Source organism: Castor canadensis, chromosome 1 (genome assembly GCF_047511655.1).
Source record: "Castor canadensis chromosome 1, mCasCan1.hap1v2, whole genome shotgun sequence".
NCBI lineage: Eukaryota > Metazoa > Chordata > Mammalia > Rodentia > Castoridae > Castor > Castor canadensis.
The window spans coordinates 9,690,033-9,702,250 of NC_133386.1; the positions used below are offsets into that span (position 1 = coordinate 9,690,033).

The 12,218-nt window shown below is 42.6% G+C and overlaps 1 protein-coding gene across 2 annotated transcripts in view; it reads right to left on the reverse strand.

The window, feature by feature from the left end:
- Zdhhc14 (zDHHC palmitoyltransferase 14) overlaps positions 1-12,218 on the reverse strand; it is a 255,556-nt gene that overhangs the window by 65,499 nt on the left and 177,839 nt on the right. For both annotated transcript variants that reach the window (XM_020156872.2, XM_020156871.2), the window contains exon 3: positions 1,184-1,342. In XM_020156872.2, the coding sequence (XP_020012461.1) occupies positions 1,184-1,342 (159 nt within the window). The remainder of the gene's footprint in view (positions 1-1,183; positions 1,343-12,218) is intronic.

Here is a 12,218-nt window from a genome sequence, read left to right on the forward strand (position 1 = left end):
TAGCATATTTAAGTCACAGTGAGTATTTGGGTTCCTTATACATGGGAAAGACAAAACAAAATTCCATGCTATTCCACTAGGGAGACAAAAACTAAAGCAATCTAAGTTAATAAAACCAAGACAAAGTCTGACAGGGAAAACATGGCCTTTGTACAAAATCATAGATTATTAAAGTTAGGATAAAGTAAATTTAAGGCAAATAAGACTGCTTGGCCCAGCAGGAAGTACATTATAAAATTTTATTTTTCTCAGGAATTGAGACTACAAATTCTAAGACTCAAGAGTGTTGGAAGTCAATAACATGTCACTAAGGTTTGTTCTAAGGTGCATCCCTCTCCTTGCTCACTTCCACTAAAGGGTGACCACGAGACTGAGGAAAAGTGGGTCTTCCTCACTGTGGCCGAGCCTTCACCTGCCTTTCTTGTCACTTGGGTCAGGTGCCATCTCCTTGCCAGTCTCATCTCTAAGGAGCTCCTACCTAGGAAGGAAGATGGCCTGTGCTTGTGGGCAGCAAGTCCCAATCAGAGGGACAGGAAGCCTTGATCAGGAACTCTGGGGGTGTGGGACACAGGTCATTTGTGGATGTCCCATGCTGGGTCAGCAGTAAGACCAATGGCTTACAACCCAGGACCTCTGGGGCTGCACCTTCCCTCTGTCTTTCTCTCCTCTGTCCTGGAGAAGTTTAGTAGATAGAGAGAGGAGGTCCTGGCAATCTCTGGGAAGAACAAAGATTGCAACTCTGGCCCTGGGAATAAAGAAGTCTCCCTCCTCTGCCTCTTTTCCTCTGCTTGGGATCCAATGCCTCCAGCTCCTTCCAGGAGTCAGGGGAAGAGAAGTGCACAAAATATACCCTGTGTGTGGCCAGTAGTCAGGCAATGGAGGGACCTAGGGCTGGAATGATTTTATTTCAAGCTCTTGCTGTTCTGGCAGCCCTGGGAACAAAAGACCCCCACTCTGGTGCATGTGCTGAGGAAGGAGGCCTAGGGTGTGGTGGGCTATAAAAACAAAAAATAAAAAAGATTGGTAAGCCTAGGCCTGGTGAGGGCAACCAGTGGCAACAGACAAATGCCGTGACACATTAAACATTATTGGGTCTTTGGGTCAGAAGATTAAAGAGAACTTGCACCAAGTTAGAACAGACCTGCCCAAAGCAAACCCGGTGTCTGCTGCGCCGACAACTCACCTACGCAGTTATCGCACAGGCTGCAGTGGGAGGCGCGAGGGGGCCGGAAAATCTTGCAGGTGAAACAATACTTAAGTTTCACAGTCTGGCCATTGATGATGACTTCTTTGGTTCTGGGAGGTGGGCGGTACCCCCCTGAACTGGTGCCATTAGCAATATCTGTGGAGGAAAGGAGAAACAGCACATACTCTTCAGATCATCACTTCAGCCCTGCGGGCCCCACGACCCTCTCCGTGGTCCCAGTCCTCCTGGAGTCTGCATTCGTGGTGCAGTGGCCACTGACACGCGCATCACGCCTTGCTTACGCTGCTAGCCAGGGCTCAGGGCTGTCAGGAAGCACCTGGGACATAAACCATGCAGAGCCAGGGCACATGATTAGGCTCTGGCTAGTGCACTTGGCCCTGCCCATCCCCTTTCCTCCCTGGAAACAACCCTCCCAGGTCACCCTTGGAGCCAAGGGGTGTGTGGGATGAGGTGTCCAAATGACAGCAGAGGAGAGCTGCCCCTCCTCATCAGACCACCAAGCTTCTCCTGAAGGTTTGGGTTTTGTTTGTTATAGGGGCTACCCTTACCCCAACTAAGGCAAAACCCTGGATAATTTTCCTTCTTCAATGGTGTGTCCAAATCCACCTTAGCTGTCTCTCTGCTTTGCCCATCGCCTCCTCAAGAATCACTGAATGCATACTCAAAAAATCATCTCCAGATTTTATCATCTGACCAGCATCTTTATTTTTTAGAGCCAGTCTAAAAATGTGGAATAGAAAACAAATATGTCCTTTTTATAGTTTCATTTTATCTCACAGCCTGGTTCTCCCTGATCTCACATCAGAATCACCTGGGAGCTTCTAAAATTACTCTAACACATGGAATCTAGACTAGTGATTTGATTGTGTAGTGAAGCTGAGAACCCCTGCTCTACAGGAAAATAAAACTTCCAGTTTTATGTCCTGTGAATTTGAATCTCACAGTCCCATTAGGCTTTGCCAGGAAGAACCGAGTGCAGCCAACTGTGCAGCAAGGACCTGCTGCGGTGGACAGTGAGCAGCAAGGACAGCATGTGGACTCACTGAGACCCTGCAGAAGGTCTGGGAAACTTCACAGCTGGTAACAGGAAAGGTGGCTTCTCACTGTAATCATACACAATCAGATTGTGACCATGTATATTTTCAGAGAAAAGATACTTTTGTTCATTTCTAAAATGGTAGGAATTAATCTTGTTATCTACTCAGGTCCTTCACACAACTCAACCTGAGCAGGAGTTACATGGGGAGCTTCTGAAACTACTGATATGGTTTTGCCCTCAGAAATAGGATTTCATTGGTGTGCAGGGGGTACAGTTAAGATTTTAAACAGCTCCCCAGATCTGCCAGTTTATAGCTGAAGTTGAGAACTACTGCTCTGGGGCTATTTCACCTGACAGCTCATTAGAGCAGCAGGGTCTTGGTTTGTTCCAACCCCTGCATCAGAACCTGCATTTTACTGAGACTCACCAGTGAGTCTTGTCTTTCAAGTCTGAGAACCCTGATCCCAATTCACACACAATCCCTATGTGCCTCTTTGTTAGGTACTCAAGTACACTAAGCTGTAAATAAAGAGTTAACTTGGAGAATGCAGCTTCGTTCAGATGACAGGAGCAGCAGATGACACACCTGGCTCCCCAAGCCTTCTCAAGTTGAGAGTGGCTGGTGGTATTGAGGGCTGCTCTCATTCACTGACAGAGTCCATAACTTACCACCATGAGCAGAGGCTCCAACAGCTAATTCCCAGCCCCCAGCCTTCTGTAAGAAGCTGTGGGAGACTGGGTAATCTGCCCTGGCCCTTTATCCTAAGGCTTTGGGATTGGTGAAAATATCAACCTCAGTGATAGGGAAGGAGAACATTTGGAGCTGCTATCTACCATTTACTATGTGTGAAAAAATGAAAGTTCTGCTAGCTGGTTGTGAATGGAGAGGAAGGAGGGTTCCGGAACACAGTAGAAGGGCAGGGGATGGAAGAGGTCAGGAGTAGCCCTTCCCTTTACCTCTTCTGGGGAACCATTTAACAGCAGTAGAGCCATTCCCAAGGCTGTGGGTGGCCTTGCTAAGCAGGATGCTGTCTCTTGACACACCCAGCACCCTGGTGGCCACCCTGTCAATGTGCTAACTTCAGTGATCTCTGAAAGCGAGCATGCTGGGAAAAGCGGGACTTCCCCAACCCTCCTGTGCTAAGGAGAAAACAGAGAAGGTGTGGTCGCGGCTTTCCTATGCATTGGGGTCAAAAGAATTGGCTTGGAACACATCAACGACAAGGGCAGACCTCTGTGGGTGTCACCTGGGTGCACTGAGGCCTAAATTAATAAGAATTTGGTGCTTCAGTGCTGTACATTTGCTGTGAAATGAACTGTATCTATTTAGTTCTTGCAAACATGGGTAGAAAAACTAGAAGTCAGATGTCGCTTTAATAAGATGACAATACAGTCAAACATCAGTGTTAATTTAGTCAGAAAAATTTTAAAGGCAAAATCCAAAGGCAAATATTTTATAATGCAGAAATACAAACTAACCAGCACTAGAACTACTTAAAAAAGACTAGGTCTGCGTAGCAACCACTTGACAAAGCCAGCCTTTTAGGGCACTCCTGATGAATGATCTTGTAGCAACAAAGTACATTTTCTGAAAAGTAAGAAGTGAGCTGAAAACTAGAATTCAATAGACAGAGCACACCAAAGCTTAAGAATTGAACCAAAAACCCTAACACTCAGACTAGACATTTAGAGTGCGATTCCTTCCCTCGTTCAATGGGCCTTGCATCTATGCCTGGGCCAGCCTGACCCATGCTATTTAGGTTTCCATTGCAGCTGGGAGGACAGGCCCACCTCAGCATACCTAGCTTTTATTAGCTGAGATGGGGTTTGTGAACTTTTTGTCAGGCTGGCCTCCAATCATGATCCTCCCAATCTGAGTCTCTTGAATAGCCAGGATTGCAAGTAAAATTACACTGTGTTCGGCCTGGAGCGCTCTTTATGTAAAAGAAAGATCAGAAGACCAGGATTTAGGGCTCAGCTATGCCATGAAGTGATGGAAAGATCAGAGAACTGAAAAAACAGTCAACCAGTATTTATGAAGGGTTAGAGCTGTCACATCGGGGCTGGTCGGGATCAGGGACATGGAGGGCTCCCGCGGCTGTCTGAGGAGCCAGGGAACCTCCTACCAGGCTCCCTGTCGCTTCAGTTCAAATTTGTTCTGCTCGTAGCCCTCAGAGTCCATCTTCTAAAAGACCTTTAGATCTCTCTGAGGCCCACAACATTCTTTGTGTAAGTCTGTGCCCCAAATGGGGCAGCCTCCATATGCCTCCCTGAGTGGTCACACTGGTCCCCACCTTGGGGCCTGTGCACATCATGTTCTCTGTGCTGGGTTTTCCTTTGCTGATATGTGCAGGGATAATCCCATCTTTAAGGTCCAGTTCAAGCTTCTGTTGTAAAAACAGATGGCAAGCAGAGTTGCTTATTTCCTCCCTTTGGCTCTCATTGTACTTAATTCATCTATTTATCCACTCAGTTGATCTGTGCTGTGCTTCTACAAGGTGCCAGCCCTGGGGACAAAAGCTTTTCTTCAACCTTCAGACTCAAGCAGATGGCTGATCACAAAATCTTTCTCTCACCAGAGGAGATCACTGGCACCCAGGGTCCAAGTTCCACGGCACAAAGGGCAGAACTGAGCACTCTGATCTAATCCCCAATTATTGGTTTTGGTTTTTTTGGGCTTTTGTTGTTGACAACAATTGTGCCTCTGCTTCTTAGGGCTGTTCTTTGTGGTTTAAATACAGCTATTGAAAAAGAATAATCAAAGTCTACAGTACCTAATGGTTTAAGAACTAGAATTTTAGGGGAAAATCTCTAGCAGTTTCTGCAAATTCATATGAGTCAGTATTTCTCAAGGACATTTTTACATAAGCATTCGGAAAGAAAACTTAAAAGCTTGAAGTGGTCTTTATATTTAAAAGAACACTCCCCCTAAATTGTTAGGAGTTGTTGGAAGAAAGGCAGAAATAATTACTGGCCCCAAGTCTAGTTCTAACTTTGCACCTGTGGGCAAAGAATTAGGAGACCTGGGGACAGGAAGGGGAGGTTGGCCAGTGTGTGAGCTGAGGGACAGGGAACTGCCACTGAGTTATTTGAGTCAAGAGAAGTCCTGGGCTAGCTAGAGACCTCATGCAAGTTATTTTTTAATATAGATCTGCTCTTCAAAAGCTAAGATGAAAGATAAGTCATCTTTTCCTCCTGAAGGAATAAGTGTGCTTACATCCTGATAGATCCATGTATCTCCCATCTAATTAATTCCTGTATCAAATTGTGTAATAAACTGGACTATGCTTTCTTAAAATGTAAAAGAAAAAAATCTCAACTTTTGGGGAGATGCAGGTTAGCATTTTTTCCTTAGCCAAAGAATTGACAGCAATAGAATTCCCTGGTACACTTAAATCTCATAGACCATTAGCCAGCTGACAGAGCATCTGCCAGAGAGATGGGACACTCTGCTAAGAGGAGCTTAGTCAGGATGAAGACAAAGCACAGGGCAAATGTGACTCTATCTGTTGCTGTTGCTGGAGTACGGCTGTTGGCTGCCACCAACACACAGTGGATCTAACAAGTCTAAATATTCACAAGGTCCCCAACAGTCTTCTGGGTGTTGTGGATACAGCAGTGAGCAGGGGAGGACCTCTTTCCTTTGCTCCAGGGAGGGCAGGTACATCAGAGAATGGATTTTTGATGATTCAAGTGTGCAAGCAAATCAGACTTGAAATTAGATTATTAGGATCACCTGGTACAGTGGTTCTCACCCATGTGAAAATGTCGGAGGATGTTTTTAGTTGTCACAGTGAGCGGCATCTAGTGAGTAGAGACCAGGGACATTGCCGAACATCCCGCAATGTTTACAGGACAACCCCGCACCACAAAGAATTTTCCAGCCTAAAATACCAATGGTGCTGTGGTTGAGAAGCTGACCTAGGGCTTGAGACTCAAAGTGTGGTCCATGGACCACATGCACCATCAGGAAACTTGTTGGAAATGACTAATCTTGGTGCCCACTCCATAGCCAGGTAGCATACTTAGTCAGGTGGTTGGTTGTATCTGAAAGTTTGCTAACCACTTCTGTAGGTGCAAACACTAGTTAGCAAGCAGGATAAACTTGTTAGCAAGTTAGATAATCCGTTAGCTAAGCTTGGTGAAACCCCCTCTCTCTTCCTTTTAGGTACTCTGACAAACACCATGTGTGAAGGTTTACTTACCTGGGAAACTTAAAAAATAGAGATTCCTCACTCCTGAAGCTGCTGATCTGGGTGGGGTAGGGAGAAATAATCTGGATTTTTACATTGTACCTTGTGTACATCTGACGAAGACAGGTTTGAGTCCGTGGCAGACACTATACTTGTAACAGCTAAAAAGTAAGGCTGAGTCTCATTGGCTGGAGAACCTAAGTGTTTGGTTAAGAATGGAGAGACCCAGACAGGACAACATACCATTTGCAAAGATGCCATGATGTTATTTGCAGAGTTGATAGTTAATTATGGAAAGTCTGCCTAAGAAATCAGCCAATACCGGTTCCAAAACTATTTGTTTTCTATTGTTATTTATGGTAGTATTACTTTTTGTTAAAAAAAAAATTTACAAAAAACCCTCAATATACCCAACAGACAGGAGTGAAGTGGCTTGTTTAACAGGGATGAGCCTTTGTCTCTTGTCCTGGCTCCAATGGGCACAGTTTGAAGATCATGACAGATAACAGCTGTGCGTAGAGTAGATGCCAATTTTAGGTAGGAACAGCTCTATCAGATTGAATTTTATCCAAGGAGAGATCTTGTACACATATGTGGACTCTCATCAAGTTAATGACATGGCTATATGTGTGAATTTTAATATGACAATGGACTTGGCAAACGTCAATGTTCGAAAATAATTCCATGAGTGTAAACCCAAATATTCCTAAAAGCAATTCTGAAAGCAAATGTTCCAGAAAATTGGAACACAGAATGCCATCAGTGTGATTTTTTTTTTGATCTGGTGGAGAGAACAGCCCTCAGTTTCTCCACATTTAGGTGATGACAATGGGGGTTCCTGTAGTCCAGGAACACTGTGATTCATGGAAAGACCTGGAAATGTCAGATGCTATGATGTTCATAGCCATCAAAAGATTTCTTTCATAGTCTGCTCATATCCTATAGGGAAATAAGTATATTACTAATTAGTGCAACTGAAGACAGAAGAAAAGGAAAGTGCTTAGTAGCTATGACCTTTTTAGTTTAACTGAGTTAATCCAATATATGCTTATAGCAAAATGAGAATTAATGACTATCTCATTTTTTGCCACACTATTTTTTCCAGTTGGATGCAAAGCCTTGCCCTTGAATATAAAAGAAAGAAAAGTGGCTTTGTGCTTGAAGGGTTTTAATTTCCCTCAAATTGCCAGAGTTCTCTGAGTACACACACAAGCCAGTGTGCTGCATGAATGAAAATCAGTTCTACTGAAGGCCAAAACTAGAAATATTTGTGTGTCTTTCTACTCCATGGGGCATAGATTCTGCAATCTCAGAAACAGCCATAATTGTGCAGTGACAGAGATAGTTTGGGTTGCTAGTGTTTGTATTATTGTAAGTCAAAGCAGATGAGGACAAAAGTGGATAACGGGCACCACACCATATAGACACCACTCCATGCAGGGTCATGCTTCCTGTCATCACCAGGAAAATCAGATTTGCTTCTACTGAGGTTTGAGGGGCACTGATAGGAGGGCATGAACAAGGTCCTGAGTGCAAGGGCTGGCTTATACCCATTCTGCACAGTCCTGTACTGTGGTGAGATTTGACCTTATCTCTAGAGGAGGTAGCCACGATGCTACAGCAAAGACACTGAGGTGCTATTCATAAATGCACTGTACTTTAAAGAACAAAAAATGCCCACTCATTAGGTCCTATGTGATGTTCTTTTGTACCTCTCATCAGCATAAATTGTTTTAAAATGAATAAAAATCTTCAATAAAGTAACCAGAGTAAATTAATATATATACAAACTGCAAATGCTTTTTAGATATATGGCAATAACATAAAAAACTGAAAAATATGAAGGTCATATTCCATGTACAATAGAAAAAAAAATCCATAAAACTCTAGGAATGAGCCCAATGAAAAATGGTAGGTATGCCCCATATAAAGCAAACTACAAAATAATAGTCTTTAAGATACAGTATTTAAAATCTGTCCATCTTTCCCAAATTACTTTGTACATCTACTGCAATGTTAATTGACATCCCATATGGTTTGGGAAAATTTTGATGAATTTAACAGAATAAATACAACTTCATCTGGAAGAATAAATGAGTAAGAATATTTATAAGTAAAATTATGAGGGGAAAAAAATTGGCCAAGGAAATAAATGAAACATTGAAACAAAAAAATAAAACATCCTAAACAGACACAAATTCTCTAAGATTTAGCTCTTCATAAATACAGCATTTTATGCAAATCAAAACCACACTAAGATTCCACCTCACCCATTAGAACAGCCATCATTAGAAACACTACCACCAACAGGTGTTGGTGAGGATGCGGGGAAAAAGGAACCCTTGTACACTAATGGTGGGAATGCAAACTAGTACAACCACTCTGGAAAAAAATTTGGAGGCTACTTAAAAATCTAAACATAGATCTACCATATGATCCAGCAATACCATTCTTGGGGATATACCCAAAAGACTGTGACACACGTTACTCCAGAGGCACCTGCACACCCATGTTTATTGCGGCACTATTCACAATAGCCAAGTTATGGAAACAGCCAAGATGCCCCACCACCGACGAATGGATTAAGAAAATGTGGTATCTATACACAATGGAATTTTATGCAGCCATGAAGAAGAACGAAATGTTATCATTCGCTGGTAAATGGATGGAACTGGAGAACATCATTCTGAGTGAGGTTAGCCTGGCCCAGAAGACCAAAAATCGTATGTTCTCCCTCATATTCGGACATTAGATCAAGGGCAAACACAGCAAAGGGATTGGACTTTGAGCACATGACAAAAGCGAGAGCACACAAGGGAGGTATGAGGACAGGTAAGAAACCCAAAAAACATGACAGTATTTGATGTCCTCAATGCAAAGGAACTAATGCAGAAATTTTAAAGCGACAGAGGCCAATAGGAAAAGGGAACCAGGAATTAGAGAAAAGGTTAGTTCAAGAAGAATCAACTTAGAATGTAACACATACGTACATGAAAGCAATGCAAGGAATCTCCCTGTATAGCTATCCTTATCTCAACTAGCAAAAACCCTTGGTCCTCCTCATTAATGTTTATACTCTCTCTTTAACAAAATTAGAGATAAAGGCAAAAACAGTTTCTGCCTGGAAGTGAGGGGGTAGAGGCGAGAGGGAGAGGGGTGGGGGAAAGGGAGGGGGTGGGGGAAGGGGGGAGAAATGACCCAAATATTATATGCACATATCAATGAAAGAAATAAAAAAATACAGCATTTTAAATCAGTGAGGAAAGAATAGATTATTCAAACAATGAAATTGGGATAAATAGTTAATCAATTAGGAAGGAAAAATCTAAAGTTAGAGGCATGAATCTCAAATATACACCAAAAATTTAAATATAAAAAAAATAGGCTGAACATGGTGGCTCAAACCTGTAATCCTAGCTACTCTGGAGGCAGAGAGCTGGAGGATCAAAGTTTGAGGTCAGCCTTGGCAAAACGTTTACAAGACCGTATCTCAACCAAAGGCTGGGTACAGTGGCACATGCCTGGTATCCCAACTACATGGGAAGCACAAATAGAAGATTATGGCCCAGGCATAAAGAAAGACCCTTTCTCAAAAATAACCAATACCAAAAAGGCTGGTGAGTAGCTCAAGTGGTAGAGCATCTGCCTAGCAAGTGTGAGACTATGAATTCATCCCCCCAAAACACCACCCAAAACAAAACGAAAACAAATATAAAACACGAAAACACATAAGAACTAGAAAAATGTAGATAAACTTGTAAGATCTGGAGGATGGAGAGACCCTTTTTAAACACATATGACAAGGCACCTGCATAAAGAAAAGATGGATAGGTCTGACTATATAAAACTTAAAAAAAAACCATATGTCCAAAACCTCCATAAAATGCAAAAGTGAAAAACAGTTTCTGACATACATAACAAAGAGTAATATCTTTAAATAGCCCTTACAAATGACTAAAATAAAGACAAATATTACATGATAAAAATGGATAAAAGAAGATGAACAGGCAACTCACACAAAGGAAGAAATGTAAACAGTCTGCATAATTTACAAAAAGTTTTGATTTGTGCCCACACTCCAGTTCGGAATGCACGAGATCAAGATTAACCTCAACAATGGTGCTTAATACTGCTGAGGGAAGGGAGGAGAGGCTGCTCATAAGCTTTTGGTGAGAATATAAAGCAGTGCAACCCCTGGGGAAACAAGCTGTGCATGTCAAAAGCTCAAGGGGCTCGAGGTGGGGCTGAAGTGGCAGAATGCCCGCCCGTCAAGCAAGATGCCCTGAGTCCAACTCCACTACTGCGAACCATCCCAAACGTGAGCTCTGTGTGGTGATTCACGCCCCTAATCCCAGTTACTCGGGATGCAGACAGGAGGATCTTGGTTGAAGGTCAGACTGAGGAAAAGTTCGCAAGGCCTTATCTCAAAAACAAACTGCGTGTAGCGGCATACACCTGCAACCCCCGCTACTCAGGAGGCAAAGGTAGGAGGACAGCAGTCTGAGGCCAGCCAAGGCAAAAGCATGAGACCCTATCTGAAAGACAACCCAAAAGCTAAAAGGACTGAGGGGTGTGGCTCACGTGGCAGTGTGCTTGCCTAGCAAGTGTAGGGCCTGAGTTTAGTCCCCAGTGCCACCAAAACAAAACAAACCCAAATTTTAAAAACACGTAAATCCTTGGGCCCTGTAAGAGCACTTTTAGGAATTTGACCTAAAAAAACTTTCTTGAATGTTGATTACAATACTGTTACTTATTATTAAAAACTGGGAACAACTACAGTGTTATCAAATGGGAATAGTTAAAGAAATTTTGATGTGATCTTACAATGAACTATTGCACACCTGTTAAAATGGGGTAGAATGGTGCATAATATATTAGGAGGAAAAAAAAATCTGTTTTCAAAGTAGTAATATAAAACATGGTCCCATATTTGTGTAAAAATATATTATGCAGAGAAAATATACTAGCAGAATACATCAAAATGTTACCAATAGATACCTCTAATTGGTAGGATTAAACACATTAATAAATTAAAATCTATCTGCATTTTCTTCATTGTGCTTTTCAAGGCTTCCATAAACAACATGTACTACTTTGTAGTGAGAAAAAAATAAAAAAAGTTACCTTTATCACAGAGTTTGGAAAAGGGCATAAAACATTTGCAAAAGAGATGGTGGTAGTTTTGGCTCCCTACAAATTCATAAATTTATGTGGCAGTGGATGTATGTCTGCTGCCTTCACAAAATTAATTACAAGTTCACAGGTTTAATTAATAATTTTTGGAAGGTGTCCTTTCTACTTCTCCAGCAGGCTGTGTGTGGGTGAATACGGTCTTTTTCAGATTCTCGCTTCATTCCCAAGCCTCTGAGAAAAGGAGGTTATTTTGCTCTTTACTGAGGTAACGCGCTCCTGGCATCTTGAATTGCCTCCTGGGCAGCCACACTCTGATGCATGGGGCTCAGCTGAAAAACCAGCTCCCGTGATTAACACAGATTGTCAGAGTGCAATATTTTTCTTTAAGAAAACTGCCTTTCATGTTCCTGAGAACTGCATTCTTTCATTTGTCAAGATATTATTCAGATTTTGTGCCATGAGAAACCCAGGGGCGACAGGAAAAGCACTCTCCTGGGAGTCAGGACACAGAGTCATAGTGTCCATGCTCTGTGCCCACTGAGAGATTGGACTTGTCCGGGTTAGAAGTCCATGCAATATAGTGCTGGGGAGAAAGGTTCCTATCTGTTGGACGAGGATTTTGTGCAGGGTTTTCCCTGTACTCAAT